This window comes from Pholcus phalangioides, unplaced genomic scaffold, assembly GCF_987345545.1.
Source record: "Pholcus phalangioides strain wild (caught in Gottingen) unplaced genomic scaffold, Ppha-v1.0 ptg000014l_1, whole genome shotgun sequence".
Lineage (NCBI taxonomy): Eukaryota > Metazoa > Arthropoda > Arachnida > Araneae > Pholcidae > Pholcus > Pholcus phalangioides.
In genome coordinates this window covers 22,616,979-22,640,053 of record NW_028301607.1, presented here as the reverse complement: position 1 = coordinate 22,640,053, position 23,075 = coordinate 22,616,979, and the positions used below count along the sequence as shown (strand labels likewise).

Here is a 23,075-nt window from a genome sequence, read left to right as displayed (position 1 = left end):
GCACTTGTGTCCGTTCCGATATTACAAAAATCGTGCGGAATCTAACAATTTTCCCTCAAATTTTCGCTCTTACGAGGGTCGTTTATGAAGTAAGGTAAATCTGAGAATTTTGCAGCAAGATTGCTTTCAAATTATTTCAACCGTGAGTACCTTTTTTTTTTTTTTTTTTTTCAAACCGAGCACAACCCTAGTCTATCGCCACGGGCAATTTACTACCAATTGAGTTGTGCGTAGTCGATTTTTGACTGTGGATGAAACATGGGATTTACCAGTCAGAAGAACAGAGACTAATTAGTTATGTCCTACTTCTCGGAAATTTGAAAGAACTGCCGCAGATAAAAACTGATAGGGCTGTTTTTGTGTGTCATCTTATCTCACCAATCCAATGCTCCCATCTCAAAATATACCATTGCAATGGCCTAATCGCGTGAATTAGGCTTTTCGTCCAGGCCCGGACTTGGACAGGTGTGAAAAATTGTCTCACCAGACCGCAATTTTCCTGAAAGAAACCCTTTTATGGAATGGGAAATATTTGTGGAAATTTTAATTTTTTCTCCTGAAACTTGCATTTCGTGGGAAAAGCTGCTTCCAGTTTCAACCCCCCGATAACACCAAAGCGCTGCTAGCCATTACAATTAGTGAAAGAATTCCGAAGAACATATGTGTAAACTTGTATTAAGATCACTTCCCCCCCCCCCATACTAATATTTGTAATAGCAATGGAAACATTTGGATTTAGCCCCCCCCCCCCAATATTTCCAATCGGGACCGCCCGCTAAATGTTTGGTCAGCTGGGGAAAGCACGCATTTTGGCACCCCTCTCTAATGTTGAAGAGGTTGAAAGGGTGAAATTTGTTGCCCCTCTGGTCTGACGGACTCGCATCGCGAGGATCCAGGTTCGAACCCCACCGTCACCGCAGTGGTGGTTGACTGAAGTTGGTTTCCTGTGGTTCCCAACTTCGAGGTGCTAATGCGAGCCGATCTTCCCATTAAAGTCTCGCCACAGAGAGCAACAGGCCTACAACGATAAATTACTCAATCATTACACTTCACTCATAGTTAGAAAAACTGGTGGTAGATGGCAGCACTGCACATAACAAGCATTACACACAAACAAACTTCATGTCAGGTTTCACTACACGAACATTCACGCACGTACCAATTCGTTAGTGGTTCCGCAGAGGAATATGGACAAGGTACATATGTGGTTTAGTAGTAGTAGTGGCCCCTCTGGTCTGCCCCCCCCCCCAGTTGTGACCCTGTTCCAATGTACACAATGAAAATGACTAGGCCTATACTAATAAACTTTTCTCAACATTATTTTCCCCTTCAACATCCCGATTTTTTTTTTCCTTCATCACATTGTCCGTACAATTTTCGTTACACGCTGTGCAGCCAAGACTGCCAAAATATTTCTGCTCGCAACTCGGGAAGTTCATAAGTCGGGAAATATTGTATACATTTTTTTTAGAGAACGGGCCGCATCTTTTTTTTTCTTTTGCCCCGGACCACGAAATTCCTAAGCCTGGCCCTGCCCTCATCCTCCAAATTCTACAGATTTGTCTCCCGCGCGACTTTTACCTGCTTTCAATATTGAAAGTTTCGCTTTCAAGAAATTTTTTCGTGACGAAATGAAGAGGCCATTGCAGCTGTGAACGACTTTTATTTTTTGAAAAGTTGTTAAAATTTCTTTATCCCATTTTCTTATCATTGAAAAAAGTGCGTGGAGCTTGAAGGAGAGAATATGTTGAAAAATATAAAACAAATATATTTTCCCAGAAAAGCAAACACACCATTTTTTACTTTACGTATGAAACAACTCTCGTATATCGGATCGATAAATGATCGAAAGGAACGTCCTGGGCTTCCCTCTGTTTTGTCTGAGAAAGGTTTTGTCCACCCTCGCAGTAGAAAAGCGAGCAACGCTGGAAAAATCGATCGGGTCTTTTGCCGTTGGTTGTAGTAGCCTCAACCTTGAAAATGTGTTTGCGACGAGTCGTAGACGCGAGAAAGAACGTGCGCCCACCACCGACGCCACATCAGCTCTAGTTCAAGAGGAGGAACCGTTACATGAAACGAGGCACATTAAAAATGTAACCATTCTACTCGTTATCGCATTACTGAATCAAACGTAATAAACGTCGGACACATCTATGTCTCGTATAAAATTATGCGTGCCTCGTGTGTGATAAGAGAAAAAAAATCGGTTCGACGAGCCGATTGGCAAATTTATCATTTTAATATCCTTATTATTCAGAAATTTATCATCCATTGAATAGGGTTATCATAAATTTCCCATAATGTTTTTAGACGTATAACCGCATTGAATCGGCACCTCCTAGAGATAGGCCTCCATACGGGCTGCCATAAACGTCATTCAGACTATCTAGCAAAAGTTTACCACATTTTGAAACATAGCATCCCATTTCGTTTCTTATTTTAGTGTGGAATATTCCTGGTTGGCTTCCAAATACCACAGTGATTGGATGTGGGCTATAGAAACCGCCAATTCTGAGCACGATAATTTTTTACACACATGGTTATGTGCACGAGCAGGGAATTTTTTCCTGAATATTCTGAGTGAAAATGGACTACTTGCGGACGTCACAAGCAGCGTGCTATCTCTAGGAGGAGACTGATTACCCATATTTAAGATTGCTTGGATGCAACTTAAAGGTAAGCCCATAACCACCCTCATATCATCCGATCCGATGAGAAGATAGTTTGGCTACGTTCTTGTGATAATTTATACAAGCACAAAAATTCAATTACCTCTACTTTCTAATGAGAGATGAAAACACTTATCGAACACGAAAATCTCAAAACTCTGACATCATAATAAAATACGTTAGGGCAGTGTATAGCAAACCCCACGCTGACTCATCTGCCGTTTCTGACACTGCGGTATTATCACTACAGCCAATAGCTGTTCCCTATGCCGGTTTTCTCCAATTAAACGCAGCTTCGAATGAGAAGTGGTTTTTCTCTTTTTAAAAGGAGGACGATGAGTCCGCTGGGAATTTCGGTACTCTTTAGGCAGTGGTTCTGAAATTGTTCGCCTTGGCTCTTGGAGCCATCGCCAGTGTTTGTTAGGGTCGTCACGGTGAGCTGCCGAAATTTAATTGTACCTGCTTGGCACTTTCGGCTAGGGAGCCGTGGGTGACAAAAGAATCATTGCGTTAGGGTCACACATTTAAACTCTTATCTTCCGCTGTACATACCAGTTCGATTTGAATTCCCGAGACGAATGTTTATATTTACGGTGCAGTGGTAGTGATAATTTTCAGATAGTTCTTGGTACGTTTTACCTACATAGAGCGAGAATTGTTTTTCCGAAGTTTATGCTCACTCAACGGCATGCTTTGTGAAATGACAATATAATCAGCACATCCTAGAGATTGTAGGCCTCCACACGCTGCTTGTGACGTCAGTAAGTAGTCCATTTTCCCTCAGAATATTCAGGGGGAAAAAATTCCCTGCTCGTGCCAGTGTCATCGTTGTGAGGAGAAGAAATGATCGGGCTCAGAATTGGCGATTTCTATGCCCCACATCCAATCACTATGCAGTATTTGTGACCAATCAGGAAGATTCAACGCCAAAATAAAAAACGAAATAGGATGGTTTCAAAATGTGGCAAACTTGCTAGGTAGTCTGACATTTATTGCAACCCGTGCGAGGCCTTGTATCTGTAGGGAGGTGCTGATAAAGTCCGCTCAATTTTTATACGAAAACAGATTGATCATGAACTGAAATTGTCATCAGGCAAAAAATAATAAATAACATGAAAACAGTGTTCTCTGGAAGGGTTCCGACAACCACTAATCACAATAAGGGCAATTGAAACCTTTCAAAAGAGCACTTACTTCAGAAAACCACCTTCAAGAAAAGTTGCATTTTCAAAAGGATTAACCCATGTGAACGGGGGAGATTATGGATCAGAAAAAATTGATCATATTGAAAATTGGCCTTTTTGAGAGGTTTTACTGTTTTATGAATCGTCGATATCCGGAACTCAATGGCATGGGCATATTTCTTGCTGTTCACGATATTCTTTGGCTTACACACACTAAAGTACACCAACAACAATACTTACGAAGCGAATATTTTCCATGTGTAGAAAACAGCTTTAACATTTATTCATATTTTATTACCACGTCATACGTGCGTTTGTTACAATAATTTTCTGGTGATGGCCATATAACCTGGGAAAAAAAACCACAAATGAAATTATTCTAGTAGCAATGGTGCAGCCACTTAGAACATCCCCTTCGACGTGACGCTCGCAACGCAATTCTAGTTCTTTTTAAATGCGGATCCAAGACTCATCAGATTTTTTCCTTAGCACACATTCATATGAAGAGCCTGCATTCAGCCTAATTGCATACGTTCACACGTGGGGTTTAAATATAAGAGAAATCTCATTAGAAGTGACATAAAATTTATTTAGAGAAACCCTCGATATATAAAGTATACACTGAGGAAAACAGAACTACAGCTCTTTGAAGAATTCAAAAAGAACACGATGGAATTTAAACCACTGATACACCAAATCACGTGTCATGAGCATGTGATCGTTTTGACGAAACCTCACATGCGTGGCGTGAGCAGATCGAGGTGAAAAGAAACTGGTTTGTTCAAATCGCTCACCTCGTTGAGCTCTTTTTCTTTCCCTTTGCTTCTTGAGTATGTGGGGGTGTAGAAAAAACAATACAATTGTTTTTTTCTCTCTTATGCACTCCCGCACCCCCTTGATCGCCGCGCTATGTGCACGGCCTTAGTAGCGTCCGGATCACTTGGAGTTTCGCTTCGAGCTGAAATCGCCAATCGCAGTATGAACTCGTCTTCATAATTCAAATCGGTGATTGCCTGATTTTAGGGTATGCTGCTTTACAAGGTAGCGCTGTCATGGCACCACTTCAATTCTTTTTCCATCAAGAGGGATGAATCCAGATAAACCTGGCACTACTGTTGGACATCCTACAGGATTTCTAGAGATTTCTTTGTAATGCTTCCTCTCAGAGATATTGAACATATTTCCACTCACGCGCAAAATCAATATATGCACCATTAATGTATATGACGTACTGCCTCACCGTAGAAGAGAAAAAAGTAGGTCCACGCACGTAAAAAAATGGCTTTTTTCTTGAACAAATATTTATATTTTCTTGATAGACGTCGAATAGATGCGCCTCCTGCCTGGACACAAACAACGGAATTAATTAACAGTAGCCTTTCCTAATAGATGGGGGGGGGGGGTGTAGGCAGTGCCAGATTCCAATAGAAATAATACAAATAGTCGTCTCGATCTGTATCGGAACATACAGGAATCTGACGCTTCGTACCCATTAGGACACCCTGTACCACTTCATTGCATTGTCTTCGACGATTTCTTTTTAAGCTATTTTGCCTCCTTAAATTCATTCCCTCGTAAATTTTTGCAATGTTAACAATTCGATGTCGCTTCATTCATGGATCGTGTTAGTCTAGTTTATTACAGTCTTCACAAATAGTACTATTTGGGTGAAATATATCGGCGAACAGATGGGAAAACTCAGCAACACGTTTCCGATAAGATTATGAGTGTTTGTGACTCGGAGCTACATTTGTTTGATTTCGCATTAAATATATTACGCGCCGTTTCCTGATAACGGCACCCATAAAGATGAATTAATGGTATTCTGTTTTCCTTACCCTCGGAAACACTGTTCTATTTTTGTGAAAACGCACTGTCCCATCTCGTTATACTATTAATGAAAAATCTTATCTTTTTCGCTCCTTCTCTCTCTTTTGTGGAAAGTTATGTTTGTTGTGAGACTCTTCGTAGTTGTAACTTTGGAAACTGTGCCACACACACACACTCGTGGTGCGTCGTTTTTTTTAATACTTGCAAAACTTTTTAGCATCTAGTAGTTCTCGTTTCATTGTGTGTTTACAGTTGCATTGTCTCAAAAATGGGATTGCTTTCGCATCGCCGTGTAGTATAGGTAAGCTAAAATTTCTATATTGTGTGGCTCGAGTAACATGAGGCATGTGTGTTTCAGGCATCTACCGTTAAATTGATAAGAAATTCCTCAGAAATGTTTGAGATACATACACCCAAGTTTTCTAGAGATAGTTAAGGTGCCTTGAAAGGAAGGTAGACTCATCGTCCTCAATCTCTAAGGGGGAAAAATTGATTTTGCCAGTCCCAGTAAAACGCTTAATCGTTAAAAGAAAGTAAGATATAGAACAGCGGTTGGATATAACGATAGTACCGACGTCACACTGTAATTCAAAGACGGCGGATGAGTTAGGCTGAAGTTTCTCAAGTGACAGCAGCAGCAGCAGCTAAGATAGTTTCCACCAAAACACAATTGTGAAAATGGAAGGGATTCTCACTTCAAAACTAGAAACACTGCCAGGCAATGTCATTCGTGAAAGTGTTTCTTGTCATTTTTCGATCATATATTCTTCTTTTCGATGCAAATTTAATTCTCGTGGTTTCCGTGTCTTATACTGATGTAAAACCCTTTCCACTCATTGAATTTATTTTTTAAATTTTTATAATCACGTGATTTTCACGTATTCCCAAGGGATCCATGTGATCTGTCCAGGGAATTGGTTAATTTGAATTTTTTGAATAAAGTTATATTGAAAAATATAACAACCAAATATACGACAGGTAAATTGCTTAAACAGGTGGCTGTAAATCACCAAGCACAGGTGCGATGACCAATAAGAAGTCTTCAAAGCTGGGTCCCCACTACCTCTTGTTTTCATGTTGTACTCTTCATGCTGCGTTTTGCTGAGCTCTCACGTAATGTGAACAGGATGACTAGATAATTAACGAGTCGGTGGCTACATCTAAGAGGGCTCGCGCTACTCTTCCCTTATATCGCGTGTAGCGGAAAGCTGTCAATCCCTATGATGCTCAATTTGAGAAATCTAGCAATACATCTTTTTCTCTGCAATCAAGGCATTTTTTAATACATACATTTTTCGACTAATTGTGTAAGTTCTGCATGTTAAATTTTGTTTTTAATGCATAATACCGTTATACGCAGATGCCTCGCTATAAGCGAACTGAGTTGGACGAAGAAGACACCAGCAGCATGGCCAGCATGGCGGCCGAAGCTCCCATGGTGTCCACATCGGGCAATCCGGCAGTATGCGGTCCAGGTATGATGAACACGCAAGTGCGTTACTCTACGGGAAGGAAACGTAACGTGTGGCAGAAAGCTTCTCCACTCGAGAGGTGTTTGGCCATCATTGTCCTGGTCCTGCTGCTCGTCGTGATAATCTTGTGGTCCATTTTGTATTCATGTTCAGGTGCCGAGCCCATGAAAGTGGTTCGAGTAACGTCCGTTAACACGTCGATTTCCGGAGGTAACTATGTCTGAATTATTCCAAGTATGAATTCTTATTCCAAAGGGCTGAAATAGCCCTCAAGTACACGCTGAGTATGCTATTTCGTTATCGTAACCATGTGTAGTAAATCATTATAGCGTTCATGGATCTGTTGCAATTGGTATATTCTGATCGTTTAACACCAGGTACAGAGTATTGCGTAACACCAGCCTGCGTCACTGTAGCGAGTGCCATACTGAACGCTATGGATCAATCTGTGGAGCCGTGCACGGACTTCTACGAATATGCTTGCGGTGGATGGATCAAAAGGAATCCGCTCCCCGATGAGAAATCCATCTGGGGCACGTTCGGCAAACTTTGGCAGGAGAACCAAGTCGTCATGAAAAATGTTCTCGGTAAGACGAATGGGATTTTCCTATGCAATTTCGTATCCTATCCTGCAGTGTAATGTTGCAGTTTCACGCATTATGAAAATTATTATTCGGTAGTGATGGCATTTCATATTTCTTCTGATAGTGTTTCAATTAACCTTGCCATAAATTTCTTCTCGGCAGAGGACGAAGCGGTAGAACTGCAAAGCGATGCTGAAAGGAAAGCTCGCACGTACTACCTGTCCTGCTTGGACAAGAACGAGACTGTTGAAGAACTGGGTGCGGCTCCGATGCATGATCTTCTCACAAAGGTTCGTATATGTGAAAAGAGTTTTTGTCCCATTTTTGCGGCAGTGGGATACTTGAGCGTCCGAAGACTGCACGTATCGCCCTTTCCCGAGCTTCCGAAACTTGCTAAGCATAGACTTAAGATATAAATAGACCGCGCACGCTATTCATAAAACTTGTCGAACGTGAAGAAAAGATGAGCAGTATTGTCGGGGAAAGAACAGGTTCTGCGCTATTACATTTGGCGCGTTTTCGCAGAAGCTAGGATGTTGCTGTAACGAAATTTGACTCAATTCGATCAAGTTGATGAAAACTTTCCTTCATTTTTTCAATGAATTTCACTCATTTTTATGTGAAATATTTAGGGAGTATCAGATTTGAAAAAATAAATTCTATAAAATAAACAAATATTGGAAAACGGAACAACGTATATGTTGTAAAGCCTAATTCATTTATATTTTTAAATATTCTCTTCATTCACTTTGTCGCTTTTAATTTCGAAAATTTATTTATACTAGGGGTTATTAAAACAAAAATATATCTTTCCAGAACATTACAATTACTCTATATACTCATAATTAATGTATAATTAATTATAATGCATCATATTATGTTATGTAATGTAACACATTCACACTCATGCCATATTCAGTCATGAAATAATATTCAAACAATAAGAAAAAGTTTCATTTCTAACATTCCTGAAAAACCTTTTATAACCTCATCACACAAAACTGGAAACACTTACATAATATTTCAGGATTAAAATAGATTTTACTCAAGAAAATTACAGAATCTCATCATCAATTTCTCTAAATTATAAGAATTAAAATTCCATGTAGAGCATATATGTAATAATTCAAAGTGTGTGTGTGTGTATATATATATATATATATATATGTATATGTATGTATATGTATGTATATGTATGTATATGTATGTATATGTATGTATATGTATGTATATGTATGTATATGTATGTATATATATGTATATATATGTATATATATGTATGTATATATATGTATATATATATATGTATATGTATATATATATATGTATATATATATATATATATGTGTGTGTGTATATGTATGTATGTGACATATGTAATCTCTTCGCTCCAAAAGTACAAAAGTATGCATATGTTAATCTTAATTTAAGGTATTAAATCGTTTTTAGAATGATTCTTTTTCAAGATAACATCTGAGGTACACAATATATGACTTCAGGTCTTAGTACAGATATTGACTCAAAAAATCAATTGAATAATTAATTTTCTTGTTTGAAGCGGCAATTTCACATGCAACAAACATAAATTAATGAATAAAAAAATTTCTTTTCTGTAATAGTTTTATCTCAGGTGTGAAGAGGGGTAAAAATACTATTATTTTTAGAGGTTGTTATGCATTTTTATGCAAAACTGCAATTGTCTAGAGGGGGGGGGGGGAAGTTTTTCTCACATTCTATTTAAATAGAATATTTTTCATAAATTTCTCCTTCTGAAAAGCATATTTTCTTCCAAGTTGAGCAAAACTCGAATGAACTCACTAGCTCGCCAAATCTCGCGGAGACGTATATTTCAGTTAAAACTTCATAAAACTCACAATTTCAATCATTTATTGCCAAAAATTCTATTAAAACATTTAATAATGATTCATGACATTTGAATTTTACCAAAACTTGGAACTTTAATTGAATTAAATCCAAAATGGAGTCGTTAAAAACTGAGATTACGTCAGAAATCCATTGCATCGTCAATTTAATATTCCAATTTTTAATTTATAAGAAGAGGAATAAGCAAAAAAGTATTCCCTTGTGAAAGGATACTGGTCCCTCTTTCCTAAACCGCTAAGAACATCCGAAAGCTGCGCAAGTGTTGGCCATTCTAATCGAAAATAAGACAGCGCGTGTAGATCGTCATACGAGTAGCCATAAGGAAAGCATTGCCAGCGAGATTCCCTGACCAGCCTTTCGACCGGAGTCACGTGACTCCGGATCTTTGCTTCACATTGTAACCCCTCGCGCGCACTCTATAGTATTATTACTCTGTGTTGCTAAGCCTCGATCCCTGTCATGTTTTTTTCACGTCACTCCTCGTTAGTGGACAACTCCAGTTAACGAAAACTTAGTTTCGTATCGTAAATATTCACACGTGTTAATTTCCCGAGTGAGACATGCTTACCGGAGACTGCAGGGGAGAGTATTACTCAAAATTCCGTAGCACGTGTAGGCGAAAGCAAAAAAACCCATCAGTTCAGTTGTAATAACGTCAAAATAAACAAAGCGCAAATTTTTTGCCCGTAATGCGAATCATCGCTCGTTAACAGTCAAAATTTGTTTCAAATTTTTGCTCGTTATGAGAATTGCTGGTTAACCAAATCGCTCGTGAACCGAAGTTCCACTGTATACGGATTTCATGAAACTTTTTTATTGTGAGACAAGCAACGGAGACGAATGCCAAACTTGAGCGGATTAAAAACTTAGTACTCTGGTGGCTCAGTGATAGGGCCCGCCTTACTGCAGCGCGCATGATTGAAGAAAGGATTAAAGACTTTTAGAGACTTAAGTTACGCTTCCAGAATCTTGCAAGGTGGAAGGTTTATACACTGCGGTCACAACCGGCTTGAGCGTGAAAGGGAAGAGGAGGAAAGCAAAAGTAAGCAGTATTTATTACCCTACGAGGAAACAGAGTGAGTATACCTTCACCAAAACATGCGTATGTGAGGGAAGAAACTTCTACCATCTATTATATGCAGTATCAAGTTGTGAGTGAACTGTAATGATTATTTGTACCGTTGTGCGGAGGGGGGGGGGGTCTGTTATGCTTTCTGTGGCGAGACCTAACGGAGAGATCGATTTGTATTTCCGCCTCGAAGATGGAAATCGCAATAATCCTTCAACCGATCAATGACTATGTGGATACCGTGATCACACTCGGGACCACGCGCCCGTACAGAAAAGTACGTGCTCCCGTATAATTCATACGTACTCCCATCAACATAATGCTTGAGAAAAAACTTATTTAGGATTTAAGTTATTGAGAAGTTATTATTCCCCAGGGACGTGCACCTAGATGTATCGCATACAATATACTATACTCTGTGTATTGTCAGTATACCCATCACTGTAATAAATACGCAGTAAAGTACACTGTATGTTGTTTGAAAATAGATTTTTGTATCTTCGTGCCACTTCATCTCTCCCTATACCTTAGTTTCCTAACGGATATCTAATCAAGAATTTAGTACACGGTTTCATTCTGTTACGAATATTTCTGGTTTTTCTTGCAGATCGGTGGCTGGAACATAAGCGGTGATTTCGATATAAGCGAATGGAATTTCCAGAACACTCTTCAGATCCTCCACAACCAGTACAACAGGGGCAGGCTGTTTTCTTGGGGCGTCGGCGAAGACGAGAGGAATAGCTCCCGGAGTATACTACAGCTGGATCAGGGCGGGCTCGGCCTTCCATCCAGAGACTACTACCTGAACAAGAGCAAGGACGACGAGGTGTGGCTCGAATTCAAGCTTTTTTTTAATGATTCAAATCGCCCCGAATCTTTTTTTTCTGGGCTTTTAATTATTAATATTCCCAATCATTGTAACTGCTGATAAAAGCTTAGCAATTTACGTAACACATACTAATGACGTGCTAAGGTTACTTGATCGCTATTTGTGTGCTGCATATGAACTTATTTTATTTGTTTATTACAAGGTTCTGTCAGCTTACTTGACGTACATGACGAAAGTTGGCGTCATGCTCGGAGGAGAAGAGAACTCGACGCGAGCGCAGATGGAAGATGTCATCGAATTCGAAACGAAGTTGGCCAACGTAAGATCCGTTATTTGTGGTCGTCATCGCGTATTTTGTTTTCTTATTTTATGCACATCAAATCAGAAGTCATCAAAAGATTTCTTTTTTAAAATTCAAAATTCCACCTCTTTTGAAATCCCCGATATAGTCCACACCTCTTAATGTGATCACATCGAGATTCGAGGTTTCTAACAACAGTAACCGAATGATAAGAATATCCAAAAGAACGCAAGTACTGTGACCATACATCCCGTTTGATCGAACGGAACGTATAGTAAACGGAAATCGATAAAATGGGACAACTGGGGTTTTTTGAAATTCTAAAACCTGACTTTTTCATCCCTTTAAATTAAAATCCTGGAGTTTTTGTTTTGTCAACTTTGGCGTTAGAATAGAACTGTCTAATGCGATAGTTCTCAATGGCTGTTGTGGTGGTCAAGTGGTCATAGTGACGGACTCGCACCCGGGTTCGAGCCCCACCTGTGCCACAGTGGTGGTCTGCTACGCACTTGGAGTACGTATCTAGTGTTGTGTGTGATTTTTTTAGTGCTGCCATCTATATTTCAGAAGTGAAATGACTGAACATTTGTACTGTTTGTAGTTCTGTTGCTCTCTGGCAAGACTTTTAAACGGGTCCTCCCTCCGATCTCCCAAAATTTGCATGCCCGATTTTTATGCAGATAGCGCTTATAAAGGAGGATATCCACCACGTCGTTTACGTATAGCTATAGTTTCAGGTTAACTTTGCAGTGAAGAGAAAGGTAGAGTGTGTGTTCCTTCGCCGCAAAATAGTTTTCATATATCGGAGGTTTATACGATGATCCTTTATACAGAATATTTCAATTTTTTTTTTCTACGATTTTGAAAAAAATACTTAAATAAACATCGGTTCAAAACGATCTTTTTGTTTAGAATTTTTAAATCGGAAAAAATATTGGTTATACCATTATATCAAAAATCCATAGTAACGGCAACAACATTCTGGCGCGATATCCTAGAAACTTTCCCCGCCAATATCACTGCCGTGCTTTTTTCGTTTTATAGACTACTCATTTTACGAACCTCCAATTTACGAACAGTCCTCTGGTCCAGAACAATGTAGTTTCCTAAAATTTCAAGTTTTATGGTGTTTCCTGGCCACATAAGTCCGTACTTAAAAAAAAAAAAATCTTCATGCATTCAATATTAGTGCTTCAAGAAGCACCAATGTTCAATGTGCATGTCCGATTTCATGCTCGTAAGCACTTTATTTATTCAATATTGCTTGGCCAAGGCTTCTACAAGAGTATGCGGTGGTTAAGTATGACAAAAATGACGATTAGTCTTACATGAAAATTCGGAAATCGTAGTACAATCTACAATATTTGGTGGTAGGTTGTGTTCCAGTCAATAACAGTTCTTGGGAAGAAAACTAAATTTATGACAATCTGAAGAACCAAAGATGGGCTGAATGGGGGGGGGGGGCTGAAAGGATGGGCTGAAGCAAAGATGGGCACAATTGATCAATGCTTTAATTAAACACCCTGTAAAAATCGCTCGGTCGGTGTGTACCAGCCTTTGAAACTACTCGGCAATAAGCCGTTTAAAGTTTTCTCGTGTCCCTCTCCCGTGAAAAACTTCGAATTCCCTTCCAAGGGAGGTACGTTCGATCACTTATAACTTTTTATAATTTTAATTTGGAAATAATTTGTTCCGTAACAGATAACGATACCAGCTGACGAGCGTCGAGACGACGAAGAGCTCTACAACAAGAAGACTATCAGCGACCTCAGGGAGATGGCACCGATCGTCGATTGGCTTCAATACTTCAACTTCGCCTTCAAGAAGGTCGACCGCAAGATCCTCCCAACCGACGAGGTCGTGGTCTACTCGCCCGAATTCGTCAAAAAGATGTCCGACCTCGTTTCGCAATACCTTTCCACACCAGAGGGGAAAATGTAATAATTTAATACCTTTTTTTAATATTTTCGTAAACACACAAATGTCATTTTGACTAGAACTCTATTAGAGTTTTTCTAGTTAATTTAAGCTCAAAATATTCTATTTTGTCCCGTATATCAAACCTAGTGTGCTGAGCAATTACATGGCCTGGTCTCTGGTCCAAAGCCTGACTTCTTGCCTGTCGAAGCCGTTCAGAGACGCGTCCAAGATACTGAGGAAAGCTCTCGCAGGCTCCGAAGGTGGCGAGAGCCCCTGGAGATATTGTATATCTGACACCAACGGAGTCATTGGATTCGCTCTCGGCGCCATATTCGTCCGCGAAGCATTTCACGGAGAAAGCAAACCTATGGTAGTTATGTACATCATTATATAAAGCATTATATTTTCCCAAACTTTTGGCTCTTCTACAAATTTTCAAAATTTTATATACACATATACAGTTTGATCTTATCTAATAATTAATTGATTATAATTTCCACAGTCGAATATTTCGGATTTGTGCAATAATCGTAACGATCCAAATATTTTGTACCTTTCTAGGCTGAGCAGATGATCAATGAGATTCGTGCAGCTTTCAAGCAGAATCTGCCACTCCTACAGTGGATGGACGCCGAGACGAGGCAATTGGCAAAGGAAAAGGTTCGTCTAATTTCTCTGTGAGGGTCGATCAAATGAAAACCATTGAAGTCTATTAAGACACACGGAAAGATTTGACGGGAAGGCGAAATTAACCCCCACCTTCACGTACAGGTTTTCAGAAGGAAAAAACTCATCTCTGCCTCTACCGGTAGAGGCAGAGATGAGTTTTTTCCTTCTTTAAAAAATTAACATCTCAAATAATAAATATCTTCGCAACATCCAGTCTTCTGCATATCTTGTATTAACATGTGGAGAGCGACATTCATGTCATATTATACATAGACGTATACTGGCTACTTAAAGGAGTGACAAACCATTGTAAAGGCATATGCATGTCTGAAACACATTTGCTAGGGAAACCACGGTAACCAAAGTAGACATTGAAAAAGTCATTGTTGAGGCCCAAAAAAACATTGTTGCTCGACAGTTTTTGCCCATTTCGGGCATTTACCCTGCTCTGACGAATTTTTAAAGTAGCCTATCGTTTAAGTCGAGTAACGTTTAGTATATTTGCAAAATTTGGCGAAGCTCGATTTGAACTTTGATTTTCTGTTTTCTACACAAATCTACAATTTTGTATGTATAGATGAAACAAAAGCATTAAGTATAACGGAAATACTTCGGAAAAAAGAATCGATAAGCATTAACGCGCACGCATTTCCTTCTAGCTCTAGGGAATTGCATCTTTAACCAACTGATCTTCAGCTAAATATTTTTTTAGCCAAACTTAATCAAGAAAATGAGTAGTGATAGTGATTGATATGCACTTTTGTAATGACTACGTTATATATATTACGATTTTTTTTTTTTACAGGCAGATGCCATTACGGACATGATGGGTTTCCCGGAATATATTTTGAACGCTACTTTGTTAGATGAAAAATACAGTGGCGTAAGGGAAAACTATGCATGCACTTCATAAATAATCTTTTCCTTTTAGAAATAAGCTACTAAGAGCAATATCTTCTGGTAATATTCTCTATCGTTACGTTTCTAGCTGGAATTCCGAGAAGACGAGTATTTCAACAACAACATAAGGATGGGGCAATTTTCCCTGACGAAGAGCATGAAGAGGCTCGATAAACCCACCAACCGCAGGGAATGGGAAATGACTCCGCCGATGGTGAACGCCTATTACACACCTACCAAGAATCAAATAGGTACTGGTATAAAATTTTCTTCTTTTTTTTTTTTTTTTTGTCTAGTGATGGCAGTGATATTTCTGTTCGAACTAACGCTAGCTTTCTGTTACGCATTTCAGTATTTCCTGCCGGTATACTGCAAGCACCATTCTATGATCGCGAGTACCCCAAGTGAGTTCCAATCTATTTTTTCCTCAATCCATCGAAATTGCTCAATTAAATCATCCGTTGGATTTTCCTTTTTTTAGATGACGGGAAGTTAACTCCCCGATGTCCTTTGGAATTAATTTTTGATTCTTTCAGATCCCTCAATTTCGGGGCGATGGGTGTAGTGATGGGTCACGAGTTGACTCACGCATTCGATGATCAAGGTAAGCTATCTCCGTTTACCCTGTTGTAAAAATAATTTACAGTGGTGAGCTTCATACTTCCTTAACCTTCTCTTCGGCAATCGCGAAATATTTTGCCTCCTTTAATACCCTTTTATTTCAGCAATGGCAAGCCCAGGTAGTGTGGTGTTTGTTCCCTACTCGAACATGTTTTTCATCTCCCACAACCTGTCGATTAACAGCCAGTGGGCGGAGACAGCTTTTGCTCATTTTGATAAAGCCAGGGTAACACCTGGCCCAATAGTCATCCGCAATATATTTGCTTTCAATATTTGCCTTCCCCTGATGCAAAGAAGTGGCATAGTCTGGCCCAGCTTGGCGAATATTTGCTTCCAGGACACTCTGCATGTTGTGACAGTTAACGGTCTTCGACCAATGTGTAGCCAGCCGGATTGGAAGATCGGGTGAAGGGTGGCACCTTTGACTTCATTTGTCCACGATCTCCCTATTAAAATGTCTCGCCACAGAGAGCAACAGGCCTGCAAACAGTACAAATATTCAATCATTCCACTTCATCTCTGAAATATAGATGGCAGCACTGAAAAATCTGACAACGGTATATATATACGTACACACAGTTGGGTACACACATTCACACTTCCGGCACAACTCCTTCGGTAGCAAATTGCCCGTGGTGATTTATCGGAGTTGTGCCCGATCTGAAAGACAGCCATCCAATACTTTCCAGCCTCCAACACTTGACTATTATTGCCAATGGTGGGGCGGCCACACTACTTGCCCATGACATCAACCTTGAAACGTATTGGGCCAGCCTTGGCACGAGCGTGTGGTCCTGGTGGCTTAACAGAATGAGAGACTGTTTGAAATGAGAATTTCTCCTCCTTTTGTTTAGGTTAATAGAATCTATGTACAGTATAAATAACAGAAAAAGGAGTAACTTTTCCTCGGTTTATTATTCTCGGAGTTGCAGGGGATTGGATTCTCCCCCCCCCCCCTCCCTTCCACATAATCGAGAAAAATAGACTATAATGAGACATTGATATATTTTGTAAATCTTCTCTGGTGGTAGGTCGAGAATATGACAAGGAAGGTAATTTGCATCGCTGGTGGAATAACGAGACTATCCAGAGCTTCCGCGACCGAGCCCAGTGCTTTGTCGATCAGTATTCCGCCTTCGCAGAGAATGACGAGCACGTAAGTCCCGTTTTTAAACCGATTTTCGTCGTAATAGTAATAAAAGCTTCAAACTGATGTACGACTATTATAGAAACAGAATTTGATTTAAAAGCAAGAAAAGAAATAACTCTTTCTATCGAAGCTATCGTTCTTTTCCAATTTACCTGATTGAAATGTTTTTCACGCACGCAGCTCAACGGCAAACAAACGTTGGGAGAAAACATCGCCGACAATGGTGGCTTGAAAGCGGCATTTCATGTAAGCGTTATTTTTCTGCTCTTCCCCCCCCCCCCTAGAAATTTTTGATTAGAAGAAAAATAAGAATTCGTGAATGATTGATTTTTTTTTTTGCTGTTTTTCCTTTCCCTCACAAGGCCTACGAAGATTGGTCAGCCAGTCATCCACCAGAGCTTCCTCTACCGGCAATACCACTTAACCACAAGCAACTCTTCTTCGTGGGTTTCGCTCAGGTGTGGTGTTCTACGAGCACCCCAGAAGCTATGCACCTACAGATTCTCGAAGATACGCACAGCCCCGCTAAATTCAGGTGAATCGGTTCTCGAATTGTTTTTTTTTTTAAATCTTTTTCTTAAGAAAACCTAAAACATTCAGCAAAATTTCTACATTTTGAGGCGTGATCGTTTATCCATCTTCACAGATTCTAAAAATTAATACGGCGTTGTGTTGTGTCAGAATGAAACAATCTCTTCTCGTGCTATGTGGGATTTTCAGTTTTAGATTACGAATCATGGAGGAAAAAACAACGCTTTATTGATTTCTTTTTTCATTCACAGGGTGATAGGCACAGTATCAAATTCAGAAGATTTCTCCAAGGAGTTCCGCTGTCCGAAAAAGTCTGCCATGAATCCCGATAAAAAGTGTGAGGTCTGGTGAACAACCATCTCTACATTTCAATTACAAACAAAAAAAAAATGTAATTATATTTGATCATTTTTAAATCGTAGAATATTTCAAACTCGTGAGTTGTTACACGCACATTTCAACACGTAACAATTTGTTAGAAGTTCCGCAGAGGAATATGGACGTGGTGCACGTATGGTCCAGTAGTAGGTTAGTCACTGATTTCGAAACTAATTTCTATTCTCATATACTGTTACTTTTTCATCTTCAAACTGCTCTCAAATGGTGGGTCATGGGAGCTGATGTTTCCCTAGAAAAGTGCCGTTCACAGTGGAGAGGAATAAATTTTGATCTTGTCTTCTCAAACTTCCATGAAACTCGATTTGAAATCGTCACAAGTTTTTGTTGGATTTGAATGACGACTTCATTTCGAAAAATTTGATCGAAATATTGATTTTAGAAATTTTTAAACATGGTCACATATTTGGAGTGTTATGTATTGAACGTAATTTAAGCCATCTAATCGGTCTAGTCTTATCTAACCAAGTTAAATTATAAACTTTTAACAAATTTTAATCGAGTTTTGAGTTGATTAACACAAATGAATCTTTTAACCGCCCGATCAATTGGACCAGCCCTTGTTTTGGAGAGTTACGAGATTTACCAATGGCAACAAATATCCGAGCTCTAAGTGCGTTACTACTTTTTATTGATGAAGAATCTTCGAGTCTTTGTCTAGCTTATCCTCTCGAGAAACATACGTTATTTGCGTGATTTTGTCGAAGTATGGTGAAACTGTTTAAAATTACTATATGATGGTGCCGAAGTGTGCGTGATGAATGACTCGTAATTTTATAACATTTGTTTTCCTCCTTTTAGCTGCTGCACCGTCATCAGAATCATAAATCTTTCATCTGCAAAATTCTTTTAAACTGAAAAAAAAAGATGAAATTTCTTCACATTACTATTATGGCGGAACTATCCGTACCTCGAGGAACATTCAGTCCTATTCGCTGCTGCTACTGAATTCATTCCACTTTTCCACGATTGGAGCAGAAAGAATTTTCCAGAACGTTTCTCCATGTCATCAAATTTCGTCAAAACCGGAAGAAAGTTTTCGAGATACCGTGTGACCATTCTCATGTCGGATATAAATTTTGAGTTATTACTAGTTATTAGTTTAAATATAGGACTATTGAGCCACTATATGTGTTACAGGTAACTCATAATGGCACGACATATCTATGCATAGAAATACATACAATTTTTATTTTTTGGGTATAGAAATTTATTTTCAGTAAACATCTGTCTGTATCTCATGTGATTTGTTATGTATGAAATAATGTTGGACAGCTTTAAATATACATATATTACAAGCATATATTTGGAAGGAAATTGTTTAAAATTGTTCAAAATATACGTATACATAAGTATATATTAGTCAATCATATGAAACCTGTTTGAGTAGATTCCTGAAGACGAACGGAAGAGATATAACTTAGGGTGTGACAAATTAAGAAAGCGAGAAAGCACTTGTGTTCGTGAATTTCCCCAGAGGCAATTTTGACAGAGATCCGAATTCTTGAAGACCTGATACCATCCGTGAATACGGGACGTAGTTAGGTACGATGGCACATTAGCATGATGGCTTTAGGTAGATTGTCAGAGTTTCAGCATGCTTTCGTGTGATGTGACTGTTGTACGACAATTATTGTTATTACGTTGCGAACATTATGCTGGATGCTATACGTATGGGGTTCTGCAAACTTCTTTCACCGACTACTTGACGTTTATTCGTTAAGACTTCCGCAAAAAAGCTTTGAATACTGGTTGACAAAATTGCACCACTCGAAGAGCATACTGGGCCATCTGATCATGACAGCTTGATGCACTTTACCCAATGCAATCAACGTAGCGGACAATCGGAAGTGTCTTATTCAGGGCAAATATCCACTTGGCACCTAACTTCTTGAAGAGAAAGATATTTTACCCCCGAATATACATATATAAAGTACTTTTGTTTGTCCACTATGATGACCGCATTGGTCAAATTGCATGAAGCCATTGTAACCAGATCTAGAAATTTTTCGCGGGCTTGATTTTGTTGCACGACAGTGCTCGTCAGCATTCGCAGCGAAAAAGATTTTTTCGGAAGTCTTAACGAATAAATCAGTCGGGTCGTGAGAGATAGGTTCGCCGAACCTCATACGTAAAAGCATCCTGAATAATGTTCTCAACATGGTAGCAAGCAATGTCTTATAACCAAGTCACATTATATGAAAACATACAGAATCACTTGCAAGCTGCATAAAGCCTTCATAAAAAGAGATTCGGCATGCTTCCGCGTGGTTTGATTTTTTTTGCTCGGCAATGCTCACTATCGTGTTGCGAACATTATACTTTAAGTATGAGGTTCTGCAAACTAATCTGCCGCCACACGACGTTCAATCGTCAAGATTTCCGTTCTGAATGCTGACGAGCATTGCCGTGCCACAAATCCACACCGAGACTTCGCGATAGCTTTCTGTACCATCTGGTCACGATAAGTTGTTTTGCGCAAGAAAATAAGGCGCTTGGGTTGGTCCGCTATGACCACCACATTAGGCGAACCGCATAAAGCTGGTGCGGTCAGATGGCCTGGCATGCTTTCACGGGGTGCGATTTTGTTGCACGATAGTGCTCGTTGGCATTCACAGCTAAAAGGTTTTTCCCGGAAGTTTTAACGAACGTTTATCGGTAACATATCCATTTGCAGAACCTCGTACGTGAAGCATCCAGCATAATATTCACAACATGATGCATGAAAACATGCTGAATCATTTTGGACAATCTCCATGACCTAGCACGTCAATGTGTCATCGTAGCGGTCCAACTGAATGAAGTCCGTTTACGGATGGTATTTCCGAGAATTGAAATGTCTAAATGCTTATAGTGAAATCTAACAAATTCATTCTGGCTCATAGACCGCTTCCTTCAATTCTGCCATTCTTTTGGATACTCCCCCCCCCCCCCTCCCCCAATCATCCGTCTTGATAAATCCACTCGAACGGGTTATTGATCCTATTTATAGATTCAAATGTGATAAGATTCCAAGGGGTATTTGAATATCATCTTATAGAAATGTGGTATGTGACTGGAAAAAAGTGTAAATCTTGAATTTTTCTACGTGGAAGGAAAACGTAGCGCATAATGCGCAAAAAAAAAAAAGCAAAGTAATACTGCGGGTCAGTGAAATCTATCAAAATTAAAATAGCGCATAATGAGAGATGAATCATCCGAATTCATAATTTAGCCATTCATTAACTTTTTCAGTATTCATTGATATTGTTCTGTTCTTTTTTTGTGTGCGTGCGTGTACGCCATTGTTTTCTGTAAAGCATTTCTTGAATAAATGTGTGGTTATGAGAGATAGCTAATATATATATTTAATGAATGTTGTTGACGCGAGAATTCGTTTCACCTGGGTGTGGCTCATTCATAGTTGTATTTTAGCTATCCGTGTAATATGTATACATAATTATTATAATGTAAATTATATCGCCTACGACGTGATACTTTACTGTAATTGGTTTTCCGTACCGCTGTAAAATGTTTATCGGTGTGTGTTAAGCATATAGTTGATACTGCCTAAATATATGCTTACTATTTTGCTTCCCATTAACTATTTTTCGGCGTGTGGGTGTGAAAATTTATATAGCGTGTAGTATGTATGTGACAATTCGATATTTTTGTCGCCGGTTATAAACGTTCGTTATTTTATAAACTAAGATTTTTTTTGTTTTTCGTCGTTGCGAGTGTTATATTATTTATTCTGTTCGAAATTCTGAGTCATGGTGATACGTGAAAAATCAGAGCTACTTTACTGTGAAAATGAAAGAAAAAGTATTGCGAAAAATTAAATTTTTCTGTATACAAAATGGACCAAAGCATTCCATTGAAAAAGAAATTAAAATTCTGCAAAAAAAAAAAAAAGCTAGCTTTTTCCTTTTTATATGAATTTTCGTTTCAATTTTTCGTCAGAGAAATGTGTAAAATTGCCCTCCCATATTGATTTACAAGCAAATTTATACAAAGCACACAGATAATAGCATTTGTGTGATGCGAAAGTGATATTGCGTGAGGATTTCAGTATTGGCTTGTATATTGTGCGTTGAAGGTCTCCGTGCTCTTTGTGAAAGTTTTTTTTCATCTCAAAGATCTAAGCCATAGTCTCCCAAACTTTTTGTTCCATCGCCCCTTTCATCAGAATTTTTTTCCTCTCATTGCCCCATCTCAAGTAAACCCATAGGATCCAATGTTAACTCAGTAGGTTCTATCGCCCCCTTGGACCATTCCATCGCCCACTTTAGGGAACACTGATCTAAGCCCTGTCAGCCTCCCCCTTGTGAGGGCCATGCTGATGGCAGCGTTACCGTATTTTAACGAGTATAAGGAACCGGGGCCGTAACTGGGGGGGAAAGAGAGCGTTGGCAACTGTCCTGGGCGGCAGTTTTAAGTGGGAACAAAAACACCATTGTAAAATTATTCAATTTTCAAGTTGTGGGGGCGGTGAAAATCCTAGTTACGGCCCTGTAAGGAACCCCTTTTTTGCCAAAAAATGGGAGAGGGGTGTTCTTATGTATGGATAGTATAATAAATCGCTCAATTCTTGCAATTTAAGCTGACTGACTCATAATCTAGTTCAGGGGTTCTTAAACTGTGCACCTCAACATTTGTCAGAGGCGCCGCGGAGCGGTCATCCCTGACAAGCTAAGATTTAAAAACGAACATGGCCGGAGTGAAGAGAGATCTGGGGGGGGGGGGGACTTTTGGGAAGGGCCCCCGGCTTTTGAAAATACACTAAAAATGGTGTATATATAAAATATATTGAGAGTAAATGGTCTTTGCTCTCCCCTGGAAAAAGTGGGCACGGTAGCCCGTATCAATTGATACCCACCAAAGGATGTTCAAGGTGTCGCAAGTTTGATGCCAGCTTCAAAGTGTGGATTATATATTTATGATCTATTCATGAGGGATCAGTCCTCTCTCAAATTCTATTTGAGGAGGCTCGAGCCCAGTGCTGTAAGCATGGGCCTGGCCGGGAACCTCAAATGCAAAGATTGAATGAGGCTTTTTGGATCACGTGATATTTTTTTTAGGGACAT

The 23,075-nt window shown here is 39.3% G+C and overlaps 1 protein-coding gene across 6 annotated transcripts in view; it reads left to right on the top strand.

Annotated features, from left to right (window-relative positions):
- The window catches only part of Nep3 (M13 family metallopeptidase neprilysin 3), a 43,395-nt gene extending 22,252 nt beyond the window's left edge, over positions 1-21,143 (top strand). For 4 of the 6 annotated variants that reach the window (XM_089241923.1, XM_089241925.1, XM_089241927.1 and 1 more), the window contains 17 exons: positions 7,044-7,365; positions 7,533-7,742; positions 7,902-8,029; positions 11,300-11,518; positions 11,724-11,840; positions 13,524-13,759; positions 13,890-14,112; positions 14,304-14,402; positions 15,217-15,294; positions 15,400-15,562; positions 15,664-15,715; positions 15,848-15,915; positions 16,964-17,088; positions 17,263-17,328; positions 17,445-17,617; positions 17,865-18,004; positions 18,811-18,947. In XM_089241923.1, coding sequence (XP_089098049.1) covers positions 7,044-7,365; positions 7,533-7,742; positions 7,902-8,029; positions 11,300-11,518; positions 11,724-11,840; positions 13,524-13,759; positions 13,890-14,112; positions 14,304-14,402; positions 15,217-15,294; positions 15,400-15,562; positions 15,664-15,715; positions 15,848-15,915; positions 16,964-17,088; positions 17,263-17,328; positions 17,445-17,617; positions 17,865-17,964 — 2,379 coding nt within the window. In that variant the 3' untranslated portion in view covers positions 17,965-18,004; positions 18,811-18,947. Of the gene's footprint in view, positions 1-5,805; positions 5,985-7,043; positions 7,366-7,532; positions 7,743-7,901; positions 8,030-11,299; positions 11,519-11,723; positions 11,841-13,523; positions 13,760-13,889; positions 14,113-14,303; positions 14,403-15,216; positions 15,295-15,399; positions 15,563-15,663; positions 15,716-15,847; positions 15,916-16,963; positions 17,089-17,262; positions 17,329-17,444; positions 17,618-17,864; positions 18,005-18,810 lie in introns of those variants that run through there. The other 2 variants (XM_089241926.1, XM_089241924.1) reach the window with 2 other exon arrangements.
- The last annotated feature ends 1,932 nt before the right edge of the window (positions 21,144-23,075 follow it).